At 30.3% G+C, this 13,014-nt stretch overlaps 1 protein-coding gene across 2 annotated transcripts; it reads right to left on the reverse strand.

The window, feature by feature from the left end:
• Positions 1-3,744: 3,744 nt before the first annotated feature.
• Positions 3,745-6,712, reverse strand: LOC106418955 (phosphomevalonate kinase, peroxisomal). Of its 2 annotated transcripts, none has more exons than XM_013859688.3 (11): positions 6,590-6,712; positions 6,364-6,399; positions 6,118-6,268; positions 5,945-6,042; positions 5,715-5,821; positions 5,572-5,624; positions 5,089-5,466; positions 4,909-5,013; positions 4,572-4,799; positions 4,358-4,480; positions 3,745-4,188 (listed from the first exon to the last, which is right to left on the reverse strand). In XM_013859688.3, exons 2-11 carry the CDS (start codon positions 6,369-6,371, stop codon positions 3,922-3,924), a joined length of 1,518 nt encoding a protein of 505 aa, XP_013715142.2. In that variant the 5' UTR covers positions 6,372-6,399; positions 6,590-6,712; the 3' UTR covers positions 3,745-3,921. The 2 variants fall into 2 exon arrangements, with proteins under 2 accessions (XP_013715142.2, XP_022545583.2); XM_022689862.2 differs by having other exon boundaries at positions 6,364-6,464; positions 6,590-6,699.
• Positions 6,713-13,014: the final 6,302 nt, after the last annotated feature.

The raw sequence follows: 13,014 nt of genomic DNA on the forward strand, positions 1-13,014 counted from the left end.
TGAAAATGGAGTAAGGTTGGAGATGCCCTAAATCGAGACGGTGGACGAAGATGCTTCTGCAGCACAAATCATGCATTAAGAGATGCACGTGTGTTTTTTTCTTTTGTTATTTTAGATCCATGTGCTTGTAGATGTGGCAAATTTAAACTCTTTGTATTTGTTAGGCCCAATAGTGATTTGTGTTAAATTATTGTGTATCATTGATATTTGCCCTTTGTTGATGTGAAATCCGCCTATTAACCATTTGTGCTAAACTACTTCATCTATTTCCGGTTCATTTTCGGTTCTCGAATAGTTTTGAGTTTGGTTTAGATGGTAAAACTAGGAACAGGAAAATATCCAGAAAAATTTGGTTCTCATTTGGTCTCGAGTAGGTGATTTTGGGTAATGCAGATTAAATATTGGATATTTTAGATAAAATATCAAGTAATTAGGATGATTTGGATATGAATCTTGAATATTTTGGATAAAAATATCCGGATACTTTATAATAATTTAATTTTCTGTAAACATTTTTGGATACTTTTATGGGCAAATCTCCAAAATAGCACATTTCTAAGTTTATATCACAAAAATAACACTCAAAAACTAAAATGACCAAAATAATATTTTATCTTTTGAAAAATTTAAATTTTTTTATTTTTCAAAATTTGAAATCTTATCCCCAAAACCTCACTTCTCAACTCTAAACCCTAAAACCTAAACTCTAAACCCTAAACCCTAAATTCTAAACCCTAAACCCCACCCCTTGAGTGCTATTTTTGTGACTTTTGGCTTTGAATGCTAGTTTGGGAACAAAAACTTGATTTAGTGCTATTTTGGTCTTTTTCTCTACTTTTATTAGATTTTAAAATTATAAATATATAGTTGGTTATATTTTATGCATATGTTAGTATTTTTATATATTTGGGTATTTGTTTGATTCTCGGTTTGGTTATTTAGATATAGAAAGATAAGAACCATTTAGGTATCCGAGGGTTTCAATCCGATTCTGCTTTAACATATTTGACCAACCAATCAAACCCGCTTTTTATGCCGGACGAAATTATGTTAACCCATTTGAGTATTGCTTTGTATATAGTAATACAATATACTAGGTTAAAACCCCTGTTCGAAAACGCGGTGTCGGCGGCCGGAAACTCGCCGGAAACTCGCGTTGCGCTATAGCACCGTCCCGATTTGGTGCAATACGGTCAATTAATCGGACATTTTTTTAAATCATCGTTTTCGAACGTTTTGTGTTCCAAATCACATACATATCTGTTATAATTGTTAAATTATAGTTAAAACCTACAAGAATAGCAGAAAGAAACAGTTGAATCGAAAAAAAAAATAATGGCGGCTGTAACTTTGGGAGAGAAAGCACAGGTCTACGTTGAAGACAAGGTTGTTTTTGTCATTTTCCTATTAATTTATCTAAAATTTGAAAAAATGACAAAAATGCTTCCTAAGCAACTCGAACCCGGGTGCTGAGAAGAATATAGGAAGCCAGAAACCACTAGACTATGGACCATTCCTGCTGAAATATTACATAAATAATATATTTAACCTAAAACTCCTCGCCGATTAATCCACGTACACTATCCGATTTATTGATTCGGCGCTAGGCTCCTATCCAACCGCACGCGTTGGGCCTACCGAGTTTCTGAACAGGGGTTAAAACTAGCGCTTTGAACGGGATGAAAATTATATATAAATTACTTTTATGTATTATATATTCTTTTAAATATTATGAAATAATAAATATGAATTGAATAATTAAAAATTCAGTAACTATTACATATATAATTAAAGTGGTGCGAATAAATAAATTTTATTAATCTAATCAAACACTTATATTTATATGGTATATAATAAAATTTAAATGATATTAACATATGAAATAATATTTTTGTAGTATTGATTTTCTATTAAATAATATTTTCTACTCATACTTTTTTAGACATTTATATATTTTCTTATAACAAAACTTTAAATTATTGATAACAAAATTTTCATTGTCGGATGTTTAATAGTTTTAGTGATTTTTAATTTAAAAAATACTCAATGTAAAGTTTAAAATTTAAATAGAGAAAAAGACTAGGATAGCACCAAACCAAGTTTTTGTTTCCAAAGTAGCACTCAATGCTCAAAGTCACAAAAATAGGTTTCATTAAAGAGGTAAATATACACTTATACCCTTTGGGTTAATTAATCAAAACCTTAGGGTTTAGAGTTAATGGGTGGGATTTTGGAATTAGGGTTTAAAATTTTATAAAAAGAAATACTAAAATAAAAAATAAAAATTTTTAAAACAGTTTCAAAAAGTATTTTTAAATTATAAAAAGAAAATTTGAAAAAAAATAAAAAAAAATTCAAAAAAAAATTTCAAATTTTTTTTATAAAAGTTTCGAATCTGAAAACATATAATCTGAAACTATAAAAAATTTTGTTTTTTTCCATTTTTTTTATTTTTATTTTTTTTATTTTTATTTATTTTTGTTTGTTTATTTAATTTTAAACCAAGGGTATTAGAGATATTTTACCCTTTAATGAATGTCATTTTCGTGATTTTTTTCCTTCTAGTGCTATTTTTGAGACATAAACTTCAAAAGGTGCTATTATTGACAATTGCCCATTTAAATATTAAGTTTTTAATATTTGTTCAAAGCTTTTATCAAAAAAACATTATTCAAAGTAAATTTTAAAATTAAAAATATTAAAATATTTTATATGGTATATAGTTTAATTTCAACGATATTAATATATATATATATATATATCTTTTAATCTTAATATTTATTAAATGAGTCTTCCTACTTATATGAATTTGTAATCATTTGTATATTTTCATTAAAAATAATTTAAAGCATGGATCACAAATATTTCAATGTGAGATTTTTAACAATTTTAGTAATTTAAGCTATTTTCAAAAATTTAAAATAAAATATACATGAAAAATCTAAATTTTTATTATACGGTAAATATGATTGTTTAATTTAGTTTAATAAGTTAAAATTAAAAGTGATAAATGATACAATATTTTTTATCAAATATTTTTATTTAAAATCATTAATTGTCGTATATACTTTATCCAAAAATGAAGAACATTAATAATTAATTTATGGTTGGTGTAATATATTTTTATTATATATTTAGATGGACCAAACTATTTCTCTAAAGATTATAAGAATTATTGTGGTGATCACTCATGACTACCTTAAATATTGTAATGCTTCTCTTTTAATATATAAAGGATGGACACCCTGGTCAAAAATGCAGCCGCCTAGGCATTGTTTGGAGGTTGACAGCAGCGAATACGCCTAAATCGGTGTAGCTAGACGTTGATCCACGTAAGACCGCCTAATTCTCGCCTAGACCTCCTAAGTTTTTTTTCCGTCTGTGTAAAGTTGAAACACGGTTGATTATCTTTTATTCATTATTGACAGATTTTGTATAATTATTCATTACTAAATAATTACAATTAGTTATCAAACAAAAAAAAACACATAATTACTTTATTTAAGGATTTTTCTCGTACCAAACACACCATAATCTAAATGTTCGACAAATAAAATGTCACACATATACAAAGAAAATATCCATGATCTATGAAAGAGAGATTGTTGTAAGAAATAGGAACAGGTTTCAGCTATTTAAAAGTGGAACTTGTTATTGTAAAGATTATTGTAGATTTGGATCCTAATCTTTCAAGCATTGAGATACCAACATCGGAAGCAGTGAAATGAAACAAACACAGATACGAACATTCTAAATCAGACCTTGTTTTGTTTGTTTTTTCCTGCGAGTTTTTCCAAAGAGTCAAAGACTTACAAGTGGGTGAAAAAAATGCACTTAGCACCCAAGTCTATATGCAAAATAGTATACTCAACCAGCTTTAGTGATGAGCCTAATTCATTGGACACGGCCAAACAATGTTGCTTACTCAATATGAATTGATGAAACGCCTGAAGTAATACCTGTGGTGCGTGGATCACCACTTTCTAGGCAAACGCCGTGTGGATCTTCTTTCACCAACAACGCCAGAACATTGTGTGAACTCCATGCCTGGGTCAGTTTGCTTCCAGAATCCCCTAGGGTAATTGCAAATATGGCATCAAACCCACCAGCCCCAGGAACACCAGCAACTAGAACCCCTTCAGCATTCATTGTAGAATCCAAAAGTTGAGTTTGAGACTCAGGTTCTATCTGCAATTCCATGGTAACTCAAGGTCAATAAAGATGCAAAACATGAAGCAGAATGCGTTATTTGTAGAACCCTTATATGTTGTATGCAGAGTATTTTATGCTTCAGCACAAAGTTTATCATTCGCAAATGGTCAATTAAGATATGAAGCAGGATAAAACAATAACTTACCGGAACACCAGCAGCCTCACCCATCTGCCGCATAAGAATCCTAATCCTCAACATAGCTTCTCTTGCTCCTAAGAGTTCTCGAATAATCGCTTCGTTGATTGGTTCAGTAGCGTGTAGCACCCACTAAACATTATATACAAGAGGCAAGTGAACCAAGCTGCTCCTTGATAAAAAATATCTAATGAAAGCAATACTCAGTAAATGGAATATATACCTTTTCAGAAGTAAGCACACTACAAGACTTGATGACTCCTAGATAAACATCCCAGTGCTCTTTGGCTAATTTGCTCAGACTGTTTAGCTTAGTTTCCAGCTCCAAATTTGCATCTGACAACTTTTGCCAGTTTTCTCGTGCCTTCTCTGGATCAGACATTTGCCACTTCTTTACAGCACCTACCATCGATGGTGTAGAGGATCCACCACTTCCAGGTTCTCCAAGGAACTATATAAGATACAATCATTTTTAGTACACAGAAGTCAAGGGAATAAGAAGTACGTGAGATGGACAACATTTCTTTCAGGTTAGACACTAGGTCTGATTGTTTGCTTACAAGATTCATCAGTGGGGGTAAACAGAACTCGGTTCTTTCATGGTCCCATTTTCCCTTCAAGATTCCGCCAATAACTTCATGTAATGGCAAACCTGTTACTGCAACCTGCAAAATATGGTAGTAGTCAGTATATTCCCAACCTTTTTAGAAAATTTACATAATAAACTTCTCATTACAGACCTTAGCAAATGACAAGACTTCTGGAGAGAAGCGAACATAACGCTGACTCCCGTAGACCGCACAGCTGACATCAAACCCACTTCCGACCTTCCCTTGTGCAAGACAGTGAGATGCTTGTGCTATCATATGGATAACATCTAGATCAGAACAACCAAACTTTCCTTCTTTACATGGATCGGAGAGGTCAACCACTCCGAGATAATGCAACAGAGCTGCAACCACAGCTGTTGTCATTGCTGCAGAAGAACCTAAGCCAGTTTTTGCTACTTCAGGCTTGCAGTTAGCGCCATTTGACTCGCCTGAGTTGAATGTGATTGATGCAAAAGGTGCAAGTGTACCCAGCGATTCTGGTGTCAATGGAAGCCCAAGCGATTCTATCTATCAGAACAAACAAGACTATCAACATTTTGTGCAAGTATCTCAAGAGGAAGAATAAATGAACAAATGAAAGTGTAATTTAGGCAGTCTTCAGCAAAGGAATACCTGATTCCGGTATGAGTAAAAGTCATTGGAGCCTAGTATTGTGATATCAAGACCTGCAAAATCGATTGAAAGAAATAGTAACCACATTCAGCCTCTACTACTTGAGAAATAAAATGATGAAAAAGCAGAGACTTGAAGATTGCCTTGCAAGAAGAGTTTGTGCAAGGCTTCTTTGTCCTTGTCGCTTGCCAAATGAGCAGCAGCTATGGCATACTGTATAGCATGCTCTACAAAGGGGTTTCTTGAATCACTAAAAATTTTATTTCCAGAAAAAAGTGTAAGTTCTCTACCACCTATATTCGACAAAAAATGAAGTATCCGCAGTAAAACTGATGATATTGGAAAAAAAATAAGAACATGCTTGGGATCTTGCCTTGCAGACACACACTGAAGCGTCAAATGGTTAAGTGAGAGTTTATACATGCTTTCTCTTGAGAGCTGTGGTGATGTTAATTTGACATCTGTCCATTTCTGTAAAAATAACAATTTTTGAATCAGCCTTCTTCTCACACGAATGAGAAGAAGATGGAGGAAGTGCAAGCATACCCAGGCCCAACTCTCAGGCTTGACTTCATCATTGATGGGCTTCACAATCGCATAGAAACGCGCGTTTGTACTCAACACAAGACCTGTGTTTGGCCTCTCGAGTATGAGGTAGCCTCCAGTCATCAACACCTTCCCAGGAGCAGAAGCAACACTGCATCAAATCGTCTTAATAGAGTTAAATCGATACAACCAACACGAACAAATCCAATTCAAAATCAAAAGAAAATCTCAAGGGAAAGCACTTACACAGCCATTTCCAAAGAGTGATCGCTGATCTCTCACCTACGATCGAACAAGTTGCACTTCCAATTAGATAAAATCAAATCGCAACCGCAGATTCAAAGTGTCTACGTACAACAACAACAACAACAACAAGAGAACTCCAATGCATGTTTATTGTATCGATTGAGAATACCTAGAACTCGTTGGATTGCTTTTGTAATCATGAACAATTTGTTGGCGAGACACTTACCAAAAATCTCTGTCTGGGATCGAGATCGCCGGATGTGATCGGTAAATGACCGGCGGGACAAGCAAGGGTCGATCGAGATTGGACTCAGGGAAGAAGAAAGAAAGTGGGGGCCTAAGAGATATTTAATTATTTATGGGTTTACCAATATAGCGACGAGGGTAAAATAGGAACTTACCACAAAAATGTATTCACAGACATTTTAGCTTCTTTTAGATATAGAGAGTTCAATTGGTAATAGCTCTAGTTTTAAAAAATTTGGTGTAGAAAAAAATTTGTAGACATTTTGCTTTAGATTTCAATGTTGTAGAATTTTATAAAAAATTTCAAAAAATTGCTACGTAGCGACCGACCAACCCACTCGGTACATAGCGACCGACCAAACTTTTTGTTCGGTCGCTACGTAGCGACCGAACCAGCGCGGACCAGGTCGTTACGTAGAGAGACCAAACTGTCTCGGACATTGATCAACGGGTACGACCCAAATCCGTGCATTCTCATCTGTTCCTAAATGCTAGCTTCCATGTACCGTAGCCATATCATTTCTCACATCATTCCGATCAAAGTTACCGTAGAAACTTTACGATAAAAACCGCGAGAACTTGTTTTTGTCGAAAAGAAAATTGTAACAAACGTTTCATGTCGAAAGACAGCCAACAAAGTCTAAAACGCGAGTACAAGCCCACTTACGATTTTTTAAGAATGAGCTCGTAGATACTATGACGGTTTATGTTTTTATAAAAACAAATATAAAAATAAATTCCGCAGAAAAAATGTTAAGTTTCCACAGATAAACAAGAAGATCGGAAAAAATGGAATATCTCTATTTTTCACTTAAGACGGCTTAAGGGCAGGAAGAGAAAGGCTAAAACCAAACTTGGAGGAGTATATAAGGAGTCCTAGGCGAAAGGCAAACAAAAAAGAGGAGGACTCTCGACACTTAGAAACTTTGAGGCATTATTCTTGACATACTCTGTTTCTATGACTAGCACCCGATTACCAGACGAACGCGCATAAGCAGTTCGATCTCTTGGTTCACTCTTGAACTACGTTCGGCTTGATCCTCGAAAGAAGTACGTAGGCATCCTTTCATAAGGTTCAGTCCGAAATCAATCAAAACTATTTTCATATCTTTTTCGTGTTCTGTTATCGAGCTGCGACTCAACTAGGTTTAAAGTTTTAGGTTGCTAGAACTAGGTAATTCGCTGACAGCTCTTGCGGCCGAAGCTTTTATAATCTCTTGTAATGATCGCAACGCTCTTACGCGGATTCGAAATAAGATCTACCTTTTCTATAAATTTGTTTTGTTATCTTTTCATATTTTCCGCATTTATTTGGTCACTTGTCGTTGGCTCTCGCAGAAAATCCGAAACCTCAGGGAAAGTTAGGATTTTCTGACTTTCCTCCAATTACGGAAATCGACGGTGTGAATTTTGGTTCCCACATACTTTAATTGAGATATATATTATACTTTATCATTATTAAAAAAATATTTTTTCTTAATATTTTTTCTTTTTAATTTTATGTTTTCTTTATGTATGTTGAACTTAATATATCCATAATCAAAATACCAAGCAAATCTAAATTCTAATTTTAAGATTATTTAAAAATAATTTCAGTTTACCTTTCAATAAATCTAAGGCATACAATTGTTTAGAAGTTATAAAATATTTTAATTATTGTAAATATTGATATTCGTTCATGAGCTTACCAAATTTTATCAGCTACACTTATATATGTAATTTCCTACTGATTATCTCTTTATTTTCTAATATCTTTTAAAAATCAACATAAAATTTTGATAAATATTATGAAAATAAATGCACAGTTATGTGAGAAATAAAACTAATTTGATTTGACTTAATTATACTTGTGTTTGAATTTGAAAGAATTTATATGTAACTCAATATACTCACAACATTAATGACTCGACTAATCCAACTTATATCCAAAATCAAAGATCAAACTACAATAAAAAAAAAATATTTATAAAAAGAATCTATTTATTTTATATAAATTATATGAAGACTCAAAACATATTAATAAATAAAAATAAAGTATTAACTAATTGTTACAATATAGTTTTATACATACGCATGAGACTTTGAAATATTGTCATTATTTTCATTTATGTAATTTGAATCAAACACTTCAGTTTATTTTTTATTTAGTTCTAAACACAATATATATTACGTTCTACATAATCTTACAGTAATATATTTACATATCTAAGAAATTAACCAATTAAATATATTAAAATAAAATATTATAGTTGAATTCAGAAAAATGGCTGCAATTCACAATTCAATATACCCAAGAGATAAACAAATCGATTGTTGACCTAAAAACTAACCAAACCGACTAGATATAACTTATCTAAAATCATATGTATAATTAAAACAATATCAATTATACATATAAATTAAAGTTTTATTTAAAACCAAAATTAAACATCAATTAATTATAATATATTAACTTTATAAAGATATATACCCGTGCATGAGTACGAGAGAATCACTTAGTTATATAGTTAAAATTCAATCTTCTAATTATGGAAAACAACATTATACTACTAAATGTTTTTCCAAACAGCATAATAACTAATCTTGTGTCCAAACAATATAAAATATTAGGTACTACATTTCTAATAACTTTTTCTTTGTCTTCTTTTAAATTATTTGATTTAAAACCACTCAGATAATTTATATAAAGTTGAAAATAGGTATAACTATTTTTGCAGGTTTAGATACTACAAAAAATCATTTAATATGAAATTAATTAAGTTAATAAATTATTTTGTTTGTATTTTCATAAATAAAAAATTGAATTCTTTTAAACTTAATAAATATTAGATTCTTATTCTTAATTTATTCTTACATATGCAATATTATGCATGGTTTATATTGACATCAAATGGTTTTATTCAAATAAAATGTTATTGAATAAATTAACATCAAATAAGTTTATAATTAAAAATTTATCAGATGAGCATGCCATATATCACAAATTTAATAAGAAAATTAGAAATAATTTATTAGTTCGTAATGAAACGGGTTGAAATAATAATAAAAAATAAGTAATATTTTAATAGGAGAGATATAAAATAATATAATTATCTATTAATTTCAGATACACTAAAATAAAAAATTTTAAACACTACTTATCAAAAAATTTAAAATCTATTGATATTGTAAATTAAATTTTGTTAAAAAATATTTCTGTGTGTTTTAAGCACGGGTGATAATCTAGTTTAAAATTAACGTTTAAACGCATGTAAGATGAGCCAGATAATATTAGCCAACATGAGTTGATTATTATAGTTTTTTGAACTTATCAAACTTAATTTTATTGCATGTTTAGAATCTGAAATACAACAGAAGTTAGTCTTTATCATTCTAATACATAGAGTTTAGTATTTCAAGAGAAGGCTAATCTAATTAAGTTGTTTAAGTTCAAAAATGGTACTTAATACATTCTATATTTAGCAGTTGTTTCATGATGTGTATTTCATGAAAATTACTCGATTTCTAATGCTTTTTAATCCATAAGTTTTAAGAATTTTTTACCTTCTAGGACACATTTTGTCTTTGGAATTACACATTAAGACACTTCTTGCTGGAGGCACACATTCTTCATGTACAATGTCATAGATACCCTCAACCTTATCTACAACTAACTAGATGAACTAACTGTACATCCTAACTAAGGTTAAAAGTATTTTGATTTATTTATTGAATATTATTTAATGGTTTGAATTTCGAATTTCGAACAAAATATATGTTCATTAAACATTATCCTATCGTCTTTTATGATTACCACAATTGACAAACCTTACAGTAGCTATTCCACTCCCCCTCGATTATCTCCTTCATCTTCACCTTCTTCACCAAATCTAACCCAGAAACCAATTATCAGTTATGATCGAAACCCCGGAAATTTTTGGCAGTAATGATCGAAAGTGCTTATAACTGTCAGAATCAAGCTATAGTCTCTGTTAACTTTCGATTTGAAGCTCCTCAAACCACTCTCCGTCCAGTAAAAGCTGTTGAAGATGTTCATCGCAGACTCTGTTCTCTATCATATCCAAAAGGTTGGTTCTTCGATGCATCAATTTTGTTTCTGTAATTTTAATTGAAGTTGAAGCTGAGGGATTATGTTTGTGTAACTCTGCTCAAAGCTGAGAGATTTTTATTTATTTTGGCTCTTTTTTGAAGCCAGCGATCTTTTTTTTTTTTGGGAAAATGATTCAGTTAGACATACATTAGTTAACAAGACTGACATTTTTGATCTAGTATTACTTGTTTAGCATTTTAATTGATTGTTTGTATGTCGTGTCAATACTCCTTTGTGTTTGGTTACTAGTGGCTCTATTCACAGTTTAGTTGTTTCAATATCTTGCAGGAGCTCGATTATACGCAAGTGAAGGACCTAAAGACTACAATCTACTTGGTAATGTGAAACCACATTTCTCAAATCAACATTAATCCTTGTCCACATTTTCTTATAGACATTAATTGTGTCCATGTCCACAGCTTACACCTACTTCTCCTCAACTTGATGTGAAGAAACCCCAAGATATTGTTCGTCCTGAGAGTTTGAGTTTGTTAGCTGAAGGTTATGATCGATGTGTTCAAGTGTGTTCTGAATATGCTAAAACTTTTTATCTTGGTTGGGATCTTCTTCTTCTTTCATTGCTGAGTTTTATGTCCACGACATATATGTCCACATTTTATATATCCATATTTTCTTTGTCCACAAACAATTAATCTACAAAAAATATTTTGTCATGATAAGTTTTTCATATCCAAATTTCTAAAATATACTAAAATGGATATTAAAATGTTGACAACAAAAAGTTATAATTTATTATGTCTAATTTATTTATTGATATACTTTAATATGTCAAAATAAATCACATAAAGAAAGAGAGGGTAATTTATAATAGTAATTTCAAAAAAATCAAATAAATCCAACCCTATGATCTAGTTTCAACAAAATGGACAATATATATGTCCAACCTTATGATTTTTTGTATCCACAATATATACGTCCACATTTTATTTGTTCACAAACATTTAATGGACAATTTTTTTGTGGATATGATTTTTTATATTCAAAATTTTAAAATATATTAAAACGGATTTTAAAATGTAGAAGAAAAAGTTATAATTTATTATATTTAATCTACTTATTTATATACTTTAATATGTTAAAATAATCACATAAAGAAATATAGGAAAATTGATAATATATAGTAATATAAGAAAATTTAAAAAATTATAATCCTACAATCTAGTTTAAGTTGCACATCTAATAGCTTAAAAGACCATTTTCTATACTGAATTGTTTTTTATACATTTATTATGTCTGTGGTCATCTTTTTTCACTATCCAAAATATATATATCCACGTTTTATTTGTCCATAAACACTTAATCTACAAAAAAAAAAGATTTGTCATGATATGTTGTTAATATTCAAATTTCTAACATATACTAAAATGGATCTTAAAATGTTGACAACAAAAAGTTATAATTTATTATGTTCAATTTATTTATAGATATACTTTAATATGTCAAAATAAATCACATAAAGAAATAGAAGGGAATTGATAATAGTAATTTCACATCAGTTTATAGATGTCAAACTCGATTCGGAATGGTTTTTCTAATTTTTAATCTTAGCGTTTTAAAATGAGGTTCACTATTCTAATATTGTCAGACTAGCTTTGAGTAATAACATAGACTAATTATTGGGCTTTGTCTCGGTAAGCTAAGGCTTAATATTTGTAAAACGGTTCAGTGTCATATATACTCAGTTTTTTTGTGGCTACTAATGTTAGGTGGGTGTATTGAATTTAGAAGTTGAATTTGAAGGAGTCGGAGTTTCCACTAAACTCTTGTATTATTTAATTTTGGTGGATTTTGTGGTAATTATATTTGAAATGAATTTAAAGGAATACAAGATTATTTTTATTTATTTATTTATCAGATATATAGCTTAGAACCTTATAATAAAAATAAAAATTTCATTATAAATTTAAAATGCATTATCATTTTGAAATGAAAAAAAATATATCATTTATCGTAATTTATGTGTTTCTTTATGAAACTGTGTTATCCCTACATGGCTATATATTCATATAGTGGTACATAATTAGTTCGATTAGTATTATTTTTTTAATTTTTACATTGTTCTACAAGTTTGTCTAAATGGCTAATCAAGCATAAACAAAATATATACAACACATAATTAGTGCTTGTGAATTTCTTCAACATTTATTTTTCATTAATCAAATTTTTATTCAATTTTTCCTTCATGTAAAATGATTAGTTCCCAAAGTTTAAAGGAATTGATTTGTATTACATTTATGCGAATTCTTTTAAAATATAAAACAACATAATTAGAAAGATGCATTTAAAATATTTAT

Source organism: Brassica napus, chromosome A8, assembly GCF_020379485.1.
Source record: "Brassica napus cultivar Da-Ae chromosome A8, Da-Ae, whole genome shotgun sequence".
In the NCBI taxonomy this organism is placed as follows: domain Eukaryota; kingdom Viridiplantae; phylum Streptophyta; class Magnoliopsida; order Brassicales; family Brassicaceae; genus Brassica; species Brassica napus.

What these genes read in the sequence shown, in the direction of transcription:
- LOC106418955 (XM_013859688.3), bottom strand. An exon ending in AGCCTGAGAGTTGGGCCTGG is followed by an intron (nt 6,043 to 6,117) that starts GTATGCTTGCAC and finishes TTATTTTTACAG; the next exon opens with AAATGGACAGATGTCAAATT. An exon ending in GTGTGCTTACTTCTGAAAAG is followed by an intron (nt 4,481 to 4,571) that starts GTATATATTCCA and finishes TATAATGTTTAG; the next exon opens with TGGGTGCTACACGCTACTGA.